This window comes from Lingula anatina, chromosome 10 (genome assembly GCF_051362555.1).
Source record: "Lingula anatina isolate TDL-2025a chromosome 10, LinAna3.0, whole genome shotgun sequence".
NCBI lineage: Eukaryota > Metazoa > Brachiopoda > Lingulata > Lingulida > Lingulidae > Lingula > Lingula anatina.
This window is the reverse complement of record NC_141776.1, coordinates 1,686,216-1,704,151: the sequence shown is the minus strand read 5'-3', so window position 1 is coordinate 1,704,151 and position 17,936 is coordinate 1,686,216. Positions and strand designations below refer to the sequence as shown.

At 35.9% G+C, this 17,936-nt stretch overlaps 1 protein-coding gene across 1 annotated transcript; it reads right to left on the bottom strand.

Annotated features, from left to right (window-relative positions):
• Positions 1–2,730: 2,730 nt before the first annotated feature.
• On the bottom strand, positions 2,731–17,152 carry LOC147759347 (protein eyes shut-like). The gene is made up of 6 exons (XM_086998146.1): positions 16,997–17,152; positions 14,243–14,366; positions 6,530–6,646; positions 6,117–6,230; positions 5,546–5,686; positions 2,731–2,903 (listed from the first exon to the last, which is right to left on the bottom strand). Exons 2-6 carry the CDS (start codon positions 14,331–14,333, stop codon positions 2,890–2,892), a joined length of 477 nt encoding a protein of 158 aa, XP_086854272.1. The 5' UTR covers positions 14,334–14,366; positions 16,997–17,152; the 3' UTR covers positions 2,731–2,889.
• Between the last annotated feature and the right edge of the window lie 784 nt (positions 17,153–17,936).

Below are 17,936 nucleotides of genomic sequence, written 5' to 3'. Positions count from 1 at the left end.
CAAAGCCCTAACGCACGTCCCTGATGATAGGTCTATCGTTTCCCTAAGTTTCATCTCTCTGATTCTAATGGCCAAGTAGAAAATTGTAGAATGCATTACAATGGGGATGGGTTCAATCTTAATTTTCACGCTGCAATTTTTGCCAACTCCTGCTAGACCATTAGAACGAGATTTTAAAATTGGATATTGATGAAGTAGCAGCCCAATCTGTTAAGTGAAAATTGCCCGAAATGCCCGAACTTACCAACCCTAATAGTCTAAGAAAAGGTAGCAGAAATCATCAATGCACCGACGTACCGGCTCTCAGACGGGCGGGAAAACGTGATCTCTTACTTTTGTTACTAAACAGTAGGGAAAATAAATAAAATTGTGTACGTTGGCACTCACCCGAGACAGAATACTTCAAATTTAATACCACCTTAACGGGCATTATCAATTCCTTGTTTATAAAAGGTCCACCTAATCACTTGGGTTTGTTAGTTTTATTAAAATTTACAAATAGAGATAACAGGAAGAAATATCAGTCTATAGAGGTCAATTTAACATATCTCCTGGTATCAGTATTTGCGCTGATAAATTGCTTTGTAATTTCTTTGTCACTTTGTCACTAAAATGAGAGACGAAAGTCGATACTGTACAGTACATCAGAATTGCAAAATAAATATATATATATTTATGGTTGAATTACTTGAAACAAAATTTTCTCTATATGTGGTTGAATGTACGAAATTGTTTCAACAAATGGAGAGTGTCTATTCTCACACATTCACTATCCATCTCTTAAAATTCTAAAGGCGGTTGTTAAAAGTGTGATATCAGGCAACCATCTCCTTTATTAATCAGTATTTGGTATTTAAAGGTTAATTGGATTCCTGGCCAAGCTTAAACTAAATATATTACAGAGGAAGCATTCCACTCCACCGGAAACACTGTCAGGGGAGGATTCAGATATATTTTCTGAGAGTCTTCCAAATTATCTTTATTGTTCCATCTAAGATTTTTGACCTTCTTGCAACAGCAAAAAAGTTAGATGCCCGTTAATATAAATTTGGAAAAAATCTGACCCAGAAGACAGTTTCCGTCCGCCCCTGGCTGAGATACATTCCACTGGCTATTTAGCAACGATCAGTGTACGCAGTGGATAAGATCACCACCAAGTTACAGAATTGCACTGATCACAATATTTCTCAGTTAACATAGAAATTACCTCGTTTTTCCTCGTTGATGTCAGGTCAGGAAATGCAAACTCTCCTCACTACTGATTATAATATACTGCAAGTACCGGTACATCAGTGTAGTTTTATATTTGACCTAGAAAATGTCCATACAGGTCGGGACTTCCATAAACACTCATGCAGCTTGACAAATATTAGTGTTGGGTAAAGCAGTAAAGGCAACTCTTGCAAACTTTTTTTTGTCTTTTTTATTACAATGTTTCCCAACGAATTGACCCAATTGTTACGATGATTATTTCTGATGAAATTCAGTCTCTCTCTCTCTCTCTCACACACACATGTGTTTAGTCTGTCCACCACCTAAAATGCTGGATGTGGACGAATTTGTAACAGGTAACCTAAAACATTCAACCAGAGTTTATGAAGGTCTATAACTAGATTGCGACATTATATTTGAATTTCTCAGTTAAATCAAATTTATGATAACCTTTTTCCGTGGCAGCGATCTAGCTGTCAGTTTTTTGGCCCTCCCTCTCTCTCTCTCTTTCTCTTCTATGTGCGTGTGTGTGTGTGTGCGCGCGTTATGGAATAACAGCCAAAACATTGCAACAAAGAGGCCTCTCTGTTATATTTTATTTGCACTACCCAGTTAATTTCAGGACGTAGGGATTAAAACGAATGGAAACCCGTATGACGCTTTGGATGATATTGAATTATCCAGAATAAGCAATGTGACTAAACAAGCATCGCTTTTCATATACGACTATATGCAAATCGATGATTGTTAAGTCGACTTGCTTATTCTGAACGCGAAATTGGACTTTGTCGTCAGGCAAGATTTAGTCCGAGTAAATAAAACTTTAAAAAATCCTTCTATCCTTGGCATTGGTCCCTCTCTCTCTCTCTCTCGTTTGTGTGTGCTATGAATGCCGAAGCAGCTAGGTTAGGCTAGGTTAGTGTTGGAATATCAGCCAAATTATTCAACCAAAACAGGCCAAGAAAAGGGCAAATACATGTTAGTAATATACAAACTTCCTCCTTACAATAAATAAATATTTATCTAGAAATTTAAACGTTGATATTTGGCATTGGCATCACTGTTTTCCTGGTGGAACGGATCGGAATTACCAATGTGATAAATTTGTAAATTAATATGATACTATAGCTCGGCTAGATACACTGTTTGCTGTACACGACAGACCCCGTTAAACGTTTTTTTTTTTTTTTTTTTTTTTTTTTTTTTTTTTTTTTGACACAGAAACTGGTTGGAACTTCAAAAAATTAGAGATTTTCCTGCAATCACTCTTCCTTCAATCACTCATAAAATTGGCCTTTTATTACAGCTGGTTATGAGTCTGTTGTGGCCAATGCGGGAGTTAGGCAGTGTGGTACGTATTTGTTATTGAAATATTAAAAACATGAAAAATAATCCAGTGACCGTAGTGCGTTGTCAACTTTCATTTCTATTCGTACTTTAACCAAATACGACAAGGTTTTATGTTTAGAATCATAAACAGCAAAACAAATGAGAGGAGAAAATGGAAAAAGAACCAAATGCAATGCCCAAAATATCTATTTTCAATTGATATACTTAATTCATACATAATTTTCAATGAATGTCCAAATTAATATTTTTAATAAACATGGGTGTTAATTTCATCTTCAAAACTGTGTATCCTCTCCTGCGATTTTTGTTATTTCATTTTCTGGTTGTTTATTCCGCCGATTCTGAAAGAAAAGAAATTTATTTTATGGACACCTTGACCCCGTTTTTACTAGAGCACATTGCATAGTCAGTAATATACAAACACATTTATAAAGTAGTAAATGAATATTTTCAAACACAAGCCTAGAAAACTACTGGAAGCTTCCGGCCAACCTGGATGAAGGCCTTTATCAGAATGACTTGAGCAGATGTTGATACTCAGTGACCAATATGTGGCCACGGCCCTCTTATAAATGTCAGGTAGATTGTCCTTCCCGACCCTATTCATGGGTGGCTGGTGACGGCTGATGTTGATAACCTCTCGTATCTAACGTAGGATATCAGATGACTTGGATTCAAGGATCTTAGTTGAATTCCAGACAGTACTGTGACTGGTGTTTATTACACGTTTAGAAATGGCAGATCTGGTATTGCCAATATACAGTCATTGGTTTTCTGTGTTCATTCACCCTCCCAGCAGGCATAGTGACGTTGGATCAACGTTGAAAACAGGTAGATACGTTGAATTGCCGTTGATTTACCTAAATTCAACGTAAAATCAATGTTGCTCCAGCCACGTCAAAACACCGTTTTTTCATTTATCCGTATTATTGCCTAAAGATAGGACTTTCAAATGGCCGGACTTGTATTACCGTCATAGGAATGAAATAGGAATGAAAGTCCGACAGTAATACAAGTCCTACCTACTCTAATTCTGAGCCAGGAACCTAAGTCCCTGCAGGATCCCTAGTAATGTTAGTCCTACGGACAACCATTACCAGGAACCGAGGTCCGTAGGGGGCTTTTGATTACTGTTACACCGGTCAAGGTAAGACGGCTATTTGATTTCGTGATTTTATCAGGCTTATCATGACGTTAAATGGTTATCGGTGACAAAACAACATTGCACTTGACAAAATTGATTGCTTGTTATGCCCGCACCTTTTAGACAAAAGACGTCGCTTCTGATTCTCAATTCCTTTTACACTGTAATTTTTGCCATCCCCTCTTGTAGCACAAGAGTGAGATAATTTTGGTATTGATAGACTTTAATATTTTTAATGAATCATGTGCATGGTGACTTTGGAATTTCATAGTGGATTGTGTGGCGGCATGTCCCTGGGAGTTGGATGATAACAAATTCTTTTTAACTTGAAATTTCAGCTAACTCCCCCTTGACCATAAGCGTGAGGAAGCCTTGGGGATAATTAAACCTGAGTTTCGCACATGAGGATTTTAGTACAACTGGGATTTGATTTGTCAGTGTGGGTGGCGATTCTTAATTATATTTACATTGTGTTTTTGACAGCTTAAATTGTGTGCATAGGCATCCCTGCACAGAAATTTACTGCAACATGGGGTTGGGCTGTCCCTGGGTGCGGTTGATCCTTCTTGTAATACCTTGTGTTTTCCTTCGTCTCCTAGACTAACAGGCTGAGAAATTTCAAACATTGGTAATTAGAATATCTTTTATCAAGCATGTACATGAGCATTACGGGGTTTTAGTAACACTTGGGATTGGACTGTCACCGGGGGTGATTGATATTATTGTATTTTTTTCCTTTTTCTGCGTCGTAATTTCTGCTTTTTCTTCCTGGATCATTAGAGTGAGAAAGATTTAACTTTAGGAATTTGGTAGACTTATCACTAGGGGTGTGCATGAGCCCTTGGTTTTTTTTGTGAAACAGTAGATTGGGGTGTCCTCGAGGGGGGGGGGGGAGTCGATTCTAAGTTATTTCAGGCCCCCGTTTCACAAATAATCTTAAATCCGTAGTTGACTAGCTCGAACTGAATGGCCTAGCTGGGTCGACTACGCTGCAGTCTACTAGGAGTGTTTCACAAAGAATCTAAAGTCGTAGCTTGGTGTGCTTACCGTAGTCGACGCGCACGAGAAACTCTTCAAGAAAGGGAGGTTTAAAATTTCAAAAGTTTCACAAGACATGACATTTTATGGCCTCTTTCGACCGAGAACGATCGTTTATCAACAATAAAAATCAGCCAAAACACAAACAAAGTTTGTTTTTGAACTTTATTGATTAGTTTTACTAATCAGTTAAACATAAGCTTGTCGTGGAACACTGCTGAAGGATGTCTAGTGGTCAAAAACATAAACAAACACGCCATCGGCTGGGTGAAGTGGCATTTTATTTTTAATTTCAATATTCCATAAATTTCAGTGCTATTCAAGGATATCATAACACAATATCGTGAAGGAGGTATGTTCTTTCCAAAATTTTGTTGTTTATGCTCTCATTTACCGAGTTTTAGTTGAGCTTGCCGACTTAAGGCTCCTCCCGAGGAGGCTAGACATCGTCGACTAGCAGCTAAGAAAAAAACGACGTAAGCGACCTTTTAGATTCTTTGTGAAACGGGACTTAGTGCCGTAACGACTTAATTACGTTGGTAACCAAGCTCTTAGTCAGGGAAACCGACTTAAGTTTTTTTGTGAAACGGTTGCCAGGTTATGATTTCAGCTAACTTCTGCTATACCAAAATAACTATTCAATCAGAAGAGTCGACTAACTATAGTCTAGGCGTCAAATAACGCAACCGTCCAATCCACTAATAGACACTGAGTAGATTAAGGGGAAATATTTAAGTGGGTCGGCCACATTTGACCGGTATACTAGTTAGTCCACTGTTCTGAATACGGCCTAAGACTTACTAGTGCAGTTGATTCCATTCCCGATGTAATCGTCATTACAAACACATAATTCTTCAAATTCTGCATTGCAGTTTTCATTTTTCTCAGGCACTTGAATATTACGCTGCATGTTAGTGCATTGAGCGTTTTCCCCACAATGTGCTGAAAACAAATAAAAAATGTAATTTGGCACTTGCATGCGGAAAAATACTTGAAACTTTTAAACCGCCTCAAGGGACGTTATATCATGACTTGTTTTCATATCGTCCACCTAATCACCTGAATATGTTAGTTGTACCATAATTAATAAATAGAGATCTAGAGCCAAAGGACGTTTTTTCATGAGTTCCACATAATCGTTTGAATATGGTATTATAGTTTATAAAGAGAGATCTAGAGCCATATGACTTAATATCAGTCGATATAAGGTACTATTACTGATTCTTGCAACTATCTTCTGGCATCAATTTTTGCGCTGGTAAATTTGTTATGTAATTTTTTTTTCTGAATGCTTCACAACTTAGAGCTATTAGTTGTTATCCTTCAATACTGAGATACACAATATATACAGTATTAGAAAGGCACGGTTTACCTATTTCGCACGCTGTTCCGTTATAACCCTCGGGACAAATACACGACGTTTCCGAATTTGTAGTATTTTCTGCACAAGTCGCACCATTCTTGCAGTCACTCAATTGGCAAACACCTGAAATGAAGATATTGCAATTAAGGTTTATAAAATGTTATGCATGCTCTTTCAGTTTAGATATTTCAATTCCCCATAGCACTTACTTATCAGGGTAACTGATACCAATGGAATTCATTTTGTACAAAATGTCCACCTGTTAAAAGACACACTGATAATGGATACATTATATTAAATTAAACATATGTGCTGCCATCAATTGTTGCAATTGTAAACATGTTTTCCAATATTTTGTTGTACATAAGTATTTCCTGTTATCCACAACAGTCGATAGAAAGTGTAACAAGGATATTGCTTACGCAATTCGCATCTCTTTCCGAAAAAGTCATATGTGCAAATGCAGTGGAAGCCAGACGGATCGTCAGCATTATCTTTGCAAATCCCAAAATTATAGCAACTGCCAGCACTGCAGTTGACTGAAAATATATGTTGCAAGGCAATTTAAATATCAGGCATGTTTTATTATTTCACATATATAGCTTAATTAGATTTTTGCAATTCAAACAATTTAAATAGATAGATCATGCATATCTTTTCGTTTTCACACTGTCATGACTTGTACGCCTGGATTACGCATAAATAATGCATAAAGTGTCAACACAGAGTGTTCCATTCTGGTTCAGGAAGTAATGAGTTTGATCCCCATAGCACTCAGCATATTGAGATTGAAGTAAGGGAAAGACCTGGTCATATGGCATACGTTGTGCTGGTTATTGTGAATCCTAACTAGTCGGGTCGCCACTCACATAGGCCCAATAGTCAGGCCGAGAGAAGCAAAATTAGCTCGGTTGCTACTTCCGAGAAATTGAGAATTTTTCAATATGGCCGTCAATTTAAGAGGAAAAATAGGAAAACTACCAGAAATTTAGAGGTATTTTGAAAGTTTTTCCTATCAGCAGAACACAGCAGGTCTAGAAAAACACTTAAGTGCTTAACTTCCAGCAAAAAACCAAAACGGCCGTCCAAAATAAATAAATAAATAAATAAATAAATAAATAAATAAATAAATAAATAAATAAATAAATGCCAGAAGGTGATAAAAGCTGCAAATTAGTTGTTTTTTTCTTCTTATTTGTCCTATTAAAACCATATCCGCATTTTATATTTATGTTCATTATGATATTGTGTTAGGCATGAATCTAAGCTCTCAGGATAAGCTTATCTTAACATGTGGTTGAGGGCATCGCCCCAAGGAGTCTGTTTGCCACTTCCACGGGTCCCACAGTTGAATACTTCTTTGTTATTCCCCGTTATTTTAATTAAGAATTGAATTCCTTGGGCTATAAAAGCCAATTTAATTTAGTTTTCTTGCCAGTGGCTATATCTGGAACATTGATCAATTTTCAAAATTCAAGATGGCCGTCAAAATATAAATATTATTATATTATAAATAGATAATTACGTAGAATAGGAAAGATTCGGGTTCAAACTGCATGACACTCCACGTTTCAAATGACCGATATAGCATGTCCAAAAAGTTTAAAAAAAGAGCAGTAAAATTACGTTTTGAACTAATAATTTGCCATATAATATATATTTGACTCTTTATTTAATGACAAGGTGTACTACTTAGGTACAGTTATTCTTAGACTCTTCAAAAGAGAACTGGCAGTTACGTAAGTTCTCTTTTTAATACATGCCCAGTCTGAAGGACATTTTTGCAAGGCCCAACAGGGGTTGGGGCACAGGGAGATCTTAATGGTTATCTGCAATCGGGACCCGCATTTACAGGGAGTCTGATTCGTTGGCGCATGCGGAATCCTATTCCAGTCTTGTCACAGTACCTGAATCAGCTGCTGCCCTTGCCAACTGACGACCAAGATAGTACCACAAGTGTTCAGTTGGATTCATATTCGGAGAATAGGAAGGCCGAGGTAGGACATCCACCCCTGGGTCTCCAGATACGCTTGGACCATTTGTACCGAATGTAGACGGTGACATCATTTGCTGCTGCATGAACGAGGTCATGTCAGGTTGCAGATTCTGATCTATGTAGTGACAAACAGTTACTGGTATGGTGCCATGAACAACCACCAACGGTTGACCTCCCGCAAGCGTCGTCGAAAAGTGGGGCTGCTGCTCCGGTTGTTGCTCCTACCGGGTGATTTTTTTGTGCTGTGTGACTGGCATGGCGAAACCGGTCCAGCAGGTGATGCAACCTGATGTAGCGATCCTGGTTGGGACTTGACACTCTCTCGCCCTGGATGAGGTCTGGCGCCAACAGAGCCTGGTATGTCGTATCATTCAACCAGGTTCCTGATTGTGGGTTGGGAACAGTCCATAGGCCTACGCCTGACAATGACTTTTTTTCAAATCGGACCCCCATTCCCAGTGCCCAGAGACGTACGTTGTTCACATGATAGACGTGGCATGTTTCTCTTCACTGGACTAACAACAATGATGGCCTTTTTGGGCCTTGATATAGGTCTCCAAAACCAATCCTCAAAATGTGCAGATACCCAACGAGTATTGCTCAGTATGTATTTGATCAACTTTTTCAAAAAGACTAACCCATATGCAGTGAACCATGACAACATGACATCTCATCATTATCTCAATTTCCTGAGCACAAAGTCATCAATAAATCCACAATGAATAATAACAACCCCCCGACAAGTAGAAATGCACATTCCTACCTCAAAGCGTCCATTGACTGTCAGTATATATTGGCAAAAACAACGTTTCAACTGCATGATGTAGATGGGTAGCCATCGCACATCCCCGAACTATGCCACGTTGTCAAGAATAGCTGGATCTTGATTATTTATTACAAAATTCACAATTAAAATCAAAAATGCATTTACCCATAAAAGTATTAAAAGTACATAAAAAAAGTTAAGAATAATCCCAATTTATAGAATAATTTAATTTCAAAATGATGATATGGTTTACACATACTAAGATAACATAATCATCATCCACACTGTAATTTTTATTTAGAATAATTCATTGTCAGGACTGATCTATCTGCAACTGATATTTATTTCGATCACAGAGTAGCATTGACGGACACGTTGCTTTCCGTATTGTATTATTTAACCAAAGAATATGTTTTATTGTGTGGTATGTCTTGTCCGCAGGTATATTTTTTTTTACTTTATATATATTTATATTTGATTCATTTAAGGTCTATTTCAGTTATAAGACTTGTAGTCTTACAACTGTTTCTTTGCCCTTTCCATTGTGTTTTGAAGTCCATTTTTTGTTAAATGACTTGCAGAAATGTAATTAATGATCATAATTAGCATGGACGTATACATAAACATGCAATGATGAACAATGTGAAGAATACATTTTTTTATTTGAACGTATGGCTCTTGCTAATCGCATAACACACTGACGGCCATCTTGAATTCTGAAAAATCATCAATATCTCGTACGTGTCAACTGGTTAAGAAGGTCAAGTTTATAAGCTACTCTAAGTTTTGTAGGCCAGATGAAATAATTTCTTTTAAAAAAGCTTGCAAGATATAACATATCATGCTTCGACTATGGGGCTCGTGGGAGTGGCAGATGGACTCTCTAGAGATGTCACCGTCTGCCACCATCTGTAAAATGTCAAAAAGCAGTTTCTGAGAGTTTAGTATCATGGCTAACAAAATAGTATAATGAACATAAATGTAAAATGCGGATATGTTTTTAATAAGACTAAATGTGCAAAACCAGAATTTTTTGTAGCTTTTTTAAAATTTCTGCCATATTTTGCTGAAGGTTACGTGCTTACGTGTATTCACTAGAACTGTTGCGGGTTTCTGATAGGAATAGTCCCTCACTTGCGGTGGTCTATCGTTTCATTTCGCCAAAATATTCATAGGACCAGACAATTTTCACTGTTAATGCAGATAATCAGTAAAACTATTGCCACAAGATGTTTCTAACCATGAAAGATATGCCAACTTTGAGTAAATAGCGCTTAAACTTCGTTACGATTGTCGAAATGGATTTTCTTGTCGTTCGACCCTTTACACCAATCAAATCAGTGGAGACAGGGTCACGTGATCACCTGACCTACATCTGACAGATGTAAACAAGGGATTTCCACGCGAAGCTTGCATATTTTATAAAGGATTCCCGCGCGTTGTTTCAGTGAAAAAAATACGTTGTAGGTTTTAAAATCAATGTCAATAGTAAGAGCAAGGTTAAAGAATTTGGACAAACAGGTGTATTTATGTAACTTGCTAAATGATGTCAGAAATTCACGGCAAAAAGATATGCTGTTAAGCCCGTGTGTACCTACTACAATCTCATGTCACACACTACACTATGTAATGACCTTGCAGTTATCTGCGCTCTGTATTGTCAGATTGGATGCAGTTAAAATCCTCAGGTGTGTTAAAGTGCATATAATCACCAAAAAAGATAAGTTGACACTATATTTCATTTCATTTTTTCAAACAACACCAAATTCTTACAACCAAAAGTGAAGACGGAACGTTTTAAAAATTCCTTTATTAATTATTGCCTTTTTAACTTGTAGTAATTTATGAATGCCTTTTTAATGTGTAGTATTTTAAGAATAATTTATTGTTTTATAATTTAAAGTTTATTGTCAATTTTCTTTTAAACATTATTTGTACAACCTCAACCTTAGGGTTGCAATTTTATCTAATAAATTATTATTTTGGTAAATATAACAAAAATCCAAGTGTATAATTTTACAAACTATATATGTATCATAGAGGCTGTCTGTTTATGTAGCTGCTCAAAAAATTATTTCAAAAGTATTTAAGTGCTTGCACAAGGTCAAATAAGAGGTTTAATTTAAAGAAGTATGTTTATTGTTAATTAATTGTACCATTGTCTAGTTACAACAGCAAAGTAAAGTAAATTACAGCTAACAGTGAGCAAGGCTTTCATATTTTTATGTTGTGACCTAAAACTTCCTTGGTTTCTATCTCTAAGGTACTGGGTCAAAAGCCTCACTTCCCATAAAAACATGTTCTTTTTTCCCTTCAGCAAGTAATAATATTATAAAAATGAAAATACTTATATTATATACAATATGAAATATAACACATTTCTAAACTTGATTGTTTTATGTGTGAAAATAAAATTTTCTGTGTTGCTTGTGATTATTACTTACAAATATTAGTCAGAATCACTGTCATCCTTATCTTCTGATCCACTAGCAACCCTTTTTCTTTGAGTTTTGTTTGTGCAATTTTCGCAACCACAGACATCAGTACATGACAATTTATATGCACGACAAGAACACCTTTTGGAATTACATTTGGAAGCTAAATACACATGCAACTAATGGAAAGCAAAACACTTTCAGGTGCTGGGTGTGTCATCCACTTTACTTCAAGTTCATTGTTTTTGATTTCCCACCCATGTCTGTCACATTAATGGTCTTGTTTATGGGATGAAAAGGTAAAAAATTCATTTCACTTATTTTACAGAACTGTCATACTTATAATTTAATGCCATAAATGAATTTTCAGTTTTCTCAATTTTTCATTGAAATAGCAACTATAAATATGATCAATTCATTTACATTTAATCTAATTTCCAGAAGTTTATAAGGTTGTTATATAACATTATGTGTCCTGAATTATATAGATGTGTGGGTTAAATGTTTTCAGGATGTATACTTATATAATCAGTTTACAGGTCAATTTTAAAGAAGTCAGTTTGTTTAGAGTCACACTAGGTAACTCAATTAAACAAGAAGCCATATCTTTGATTAACAAATACATCCACCTCAAATGTATTTAGGAATGGTTCTCTGCCTTGTAACTATATTATTCACCTTGATCAATCAGTTTAAGTTATCAACCCAGTGTCCACTAGTAGCAGCCATTTAGTGCTCAGTCTGGAAGTCTTTTCTATCGCATGTGTAATTGAATTAAAGTGACCACTCTGGCAACCCACCTGGCTTGGAAGCCAATGTAATGTAATTATATATGTGAAGGTATATAAAGATAGAAAAAAAGGTAGAAGTCAGTAGTCAGTACTCAGAGAGAGGACACTGTATGCTGATCTCTAAAAAGCAAAACATGACGTTATGTTAGAACCATTAACCAGTAGTATGACCCTACCCAAAACACATGTACAAGGTTCATCTCAGAAGACATTGCGATCAGTGTCCATGCGTGGCATATCAAAACTTCCAGTGTTTTTTAACTATCTGCAACCCCTTTTTGGGGAAAGGAGAGAGGAAAGCTTTTGATATATACATGAATAATGGCAATAGTGACTTCATAGAGGCTTTCTCCTGTCTTTGATCAGTCTTTGCAGTTGCAGAAAGAAAATCAAAAGTGATGGAATAATTTGTGTGCAATCTTTTTAGCCAGAAGGAAGCTAGTAATGCAAATGAGGCCAGGTTCAACATTTTTTGCTTGTCAACCCCAAGTTAGCAGATAATGCCTCTTACCTAAGATGCTCTGAATTTGTATATTGAGAGATCAAGAGATCAGAAATCCACAGATCTGCTGCCAAGCAGTGGATTGTAGCACCACACCTCAATGAACGTGGGAGAGAAATAAAAAACAATTAACTTGAAGTAAAGTTCAACGGATAGCAAAACACTCTGGGGCTAGGTCCTGTGTCATCCACATGAGCTGCAAGTGTAAAGCTTCTAAAATGTGATTCGAAAAGGTGTTCAGGTCATGGATATTAATTGTCATGCACCGATGTCTCTGGTTGTAAAAATTGCACAAACAAAACTCAAAGGGTTGCTAGTGGATCATAAGATGAGGATGGCAGTGACAGTGACTAATGTTTGTATATGATATTAATAAGTTAATAAGTAACACAGAAAGGTACGTTTTCACAGGTAAAACAATCAAGTTGAGAAATTTTATATTATCTGTAATGTTATATTAGTATTTTAATTTTTTTATATTATTTGCTGAAGGGCAAAAAGAACATGAAAGCCTTGCTCACTGTGAGCTGTAATTTCTTTTAATATTTTGTTCCTAGACAATGGTGCAATTAATGACAATAAACAAACTTCTTTATATTCATTTTAATTCTTGATATAAAATACTTTATAATTCGATCTTTTGCAAGCACTTTAATTTTTTGACTTAATTTCCTGGGCACAGCTACACAAACAGACGGCATGTATGATATATACAGGTACTTTGTAAAATTCTACACATGAATTTTTGTTATATTTACCAATATGAAATATGGAGTCAACTAATTTTTGAGTAATTTAATACACTTTAACACATCTGAGAATTTATCTGCATTCAATCTAAGAATACAGATAACTGCACGATCATTACATACTGTAGTGTAGTGTGTGGCATGCGATTGAGGTGATACACACGGGCTGAACACCATATGATTTTGCCGTGAATTTCTGTCATCATTTAGCAAATTACGTAAATACACGTGTTTTTCCAACTTCTCTAACCTTGCTCTTACTATTGACATCGGTTTTGAAACCTCCAACGTATGTTTTTTTCACTAAAACAACGCGTGGGAATCCTCCATAAAATCTACAAGCTTAGCGTGGAAATCCATTGTTTACATCTGTAAGATGTAGGTCAAGTGATCACGTGACCCTGTTTCCACTGATTTGATTGGTGTAAAGGGTCGAACGGCAAGAAAATCCATTTCGACAATTGTAACGAAGTTTAAGCGCTATTTACTCAAATTTGGCACATCTTTCATGGTTAGAAACATCTTGTGGCAATAGTTTTACTGATTGTCTGCATTCACAGTGAAAATTGTCTGGCCCTATGAATCTTTTAATCAATCAAGCTAATTTTGCTTCCCTCGGCCGGAAGAATGCATTTCAGCATAAAAGTTTACAGGAAAAAACAATGCAGGGGTGGCAATTCGACTAAACAAAGAGAAGGGTATATCCCGCAGCTTTCTCCGCAGAAAGGTGGGAATGACTTATAATTAAAAAGATCTATAAAAACCAAGCATATAATTATTGCAAACAAGCAATGTTGAGATCAAAATGCTGAAACGAAAATAGATATCGTATCTCAGAATTGCAAACATTCTATTGTACATGTACATGGATGTCGAGTTGGTCTTTAAACACTTACCGGTACTAGTTTGACTCAGCTGAGTTTGACTGAGAAAGACGCACGCCATCAAGGCCAGTACAAGGCTCGGGCAGAACAACAATCCCGTCATTGATTGGTTGATGTTAGATGTTTTATAGCGCTTCTATGCTCGAATAGAATAAGATGTTCAGAATAAGAAAGTGGTAAAATATCAACATCATCATACAAGTATGACAATCTTTAAACTAAATTGGGCTTGCTTTTTTGAAAACATCACAGATTACGAGGCACGTATACAATGCCACACGGCAATATATTATCTTTTTCGGGTGCATTGCAATTTGCGACCGAGCGCTCATGGCAAAATCGTTGCAGTTACCTGTGCGTGCCAGCGATTTATCATTTAAACAGTGTCTCCAATGTAATCTAACATGGTTGCAGGGTGGGGTGCTGGTTACAGTAACATCGTATTCAGCTTAGAAGATTATATAAGCTGGAATCATTTGGTAAAGGTGACAGAAAAGATGAAACTGAAACTCTGCCATGAGATTTCAGGGCTTTTTGATCAGAAACTCTTTGTTTGCTGTAAGTTTTCACGTGAAGAATACTTTGTTCATGGAATATTATTTAATCAAAATGATAATAATAGTAAGACAAATAATATACTGATGCACATTTTAATCATAAGATTTACCTTTTCACTTTCTACACAATATTGATGCTTAACCTCACTAAGCATTTAGTTACACCGTGACCTCACTCAGCGTGTTTCATTATGGTGCTGAGCACAGCTCACCAATGTATCAGCAATAACATAAGTCTCATGATAACAAGCATCACTTATTGAAAAGTGGGACAGTCACAATGGTAAAATATGTAACAATATAATTTTTATTTATATATTTATTTATTTTATTTATATCTTTTTTTTGTGTTAAACGCTAAAAATGTCAGTTTTTGTCATTTTGATATTCCAAAAATGAAAACCATCCCCTGAATAGCTACACAATATAATATAATTATTTTATGTGTAATTGAGCAGTGCCTCCTTTACTTTATGGGGTGACCAAACTTTTGTGGATTTCGAGGCTATAATTGTACTTCCGTCAAGGCAAACATTGCCTTGTGATGGGATGGGAACCAAGAGAGGAGGGAGAAGGCATCGACCTTGTAAAAAAAGGTGATTGATCTCTTTTTTGCAGGCAACAAAGAAACAACCAATATGTAAGTCAATAATAAATAAATAAATAAATAAATAGATAAATAAATAAATAAATAAACTATCATTGAAAAATCCCAATGAAAAATTAAAGGACGCTGTATAAAAAAAAAGTTGAAGTAAAAAAGTGCGTTGTTACTGCTACTTGTGGAGCGTGTAAAATAATGTAAAACAATAATAATAATAATAATAATAATAATAATAATAATAATAATAATAATGATTGACCTTACAGTCCAGGCAAAACTTTATATTCCAGATGCCAAATCTAACAAGAACTATTGGTGAGAGAATACAAACTATCTGTGAATATATCAATATTTCATACCATTTAGACAAATTTAAAGCATAAACCTCCTCAAAACTACTTTAAAGTTAAATAAAATATAAATTTTGTAAATTTCATTGAGTTATATTGCACAATAAAATACATTACAAAATTTAAAATGTGGAAAAATTTAAATTCCGCCCTTTAAAAGAATAAATAAACATTGTTCACAAAACGTTAAATGATTTATTCTTCTAGCTATAAATAACAAAAAGTTATTATGGCCCACTTATGAGGAAATCTGAAACTTCTGGGACCACTTCCGGGACTAAACTCTCTGAGAATTGGTCAAAATGTTAATTTAACAACACTTCGTATACAAGTAACAACTGAGACATCGAACATCTAATAATGCAAAAAGTACCACAAAAAGGTAAAACTACGGTTTATCTTAATCGGCTTTATAAAAATAATTACTTGGTTTAATGTCTTTAATAAGGCCTCGAAACCTAAAAATTGTAAGATTTTCAAAACATTGGCCAAAAATTAGCTATGTAACCATAGCAATAAAACTGGTTTTGGTGCTTTTGGACCAAGTTCTGACACAGGACAAAAAGTAAGGATATCTTTTCCTTGACCGTGGTCACATGCATTTGTTTCATACAGACAACTACATTTTAAAACCATAAGAATGGATTACCAGTGTCACAGTGTACTTTGTGATAATCGTGACACATATGGGGACCCATTAAGTCAAGTGTGTTCATCTTATAACCAGATATTGTTAAAACCATTTTTGCAACTCATTCGCAGGTTCTGTAAATACCAGCTGTTTTTCGTTCAGCAGATATGCATATAATCCATTTAACTTGGAGAGCATACCTGCAGGATCGACAAGCGTCCATTAGGACGCCCGTACAATGTCAATAAATTTCAAATCAATTTGCCTGATAGTCTGTAGCGATAAATGTATGATGAAATCACTTGATATAAAATTTGCTCTTAATATGATTGAAATAGTTTCAACAAATGGGAAATGACATTATTCCTTTCTTAGAATTCAAAAGGCGGTCGTTCAAAGTTTGAACCAAGGTAATCATCTCCAGTTTTAATCACTCTTTGTTCGCGTCTAGGTTCATTAGATTCCTGGCCAAACATGAACACAACATATTTGAGAGGAAGTACCTCCAGAACCACAGAGAGAGTTGTCACAGCTTAGTTGCCAAAAATTGGTGTGTGCAGGAGATCACCATAAGTTTGCAGAATTGCACCGATCAGAACATTTCACAGTTAACATAAAACTTACCTCCTTTTTTCTCGTCGAAGTCGTGTCAGGAAATGCAACGTCTTCTCACTTCCTAGTAATAATATACAGCCAGCACAGGGACATCAGTGTATCTCGTGAATAACGTGGCACACGAGAAACTATCCAATCACGATAGTGCTTATTTGCCTATAGGATGCCCAGTTTATTATCAATCGCCATTTGTCGGTCTTTCATTGGCTTTTTTCGTTCAGCATGAAACGTGTACTTTATATTTGACCTAGAAAAAATTCATACAGGTCGTGACTTCCATTAACACTCCCGTAGCTTGGCAAATATTAGTATTCAGGTAAAGCGGTAAAGGAAACTCTAGCCAACAATATGTTTGTCTTTTTTATTATGATGTTACCCGTCGAATTGGCCCAGTTCTAACGATAAAGATTTCTAATGAAATTCTCTCTCTCGTGTGTTTGTGTCTGTGCGCCACATAAACTACTGGATTGGGGCAAGATATTGAGAGATAGCCAAAAATATTCAACCAGAGTTCATTAAGGTCTATAACAGCAATGTTATATTATATTTGTATTGCTAGGTTAAATCAAATAGTTGATATACTTCTTTCCGTGGCAGCCATCAATCATTTTTTTATTCCTCTGCTAGCTTAACTCTCTTTGCCGTGTGTGTGTGTGTGTGTGTGTGTGTGTGTGTATGTGTGACACAGTGATGGAATAACAGCCAAAATAACCAAAACATTACACTAAAGGAGGCATCTCACACCAGTTAGCTATTTTATTTTATTTTATTTGCGTCACCCAGTTGATTTCAGTGCTACTTTGATACAGGCCGTCGGAATTAAAAATAATGAAAACCCGTATGACGCTTTGGATGATATGAAATTACTTCCACCATATGACTATATGAAAAGCGATGCTCGTTAGTTCGCATTGCTTATTCTGGATGCGAATTTGGACTTTGTCATCAA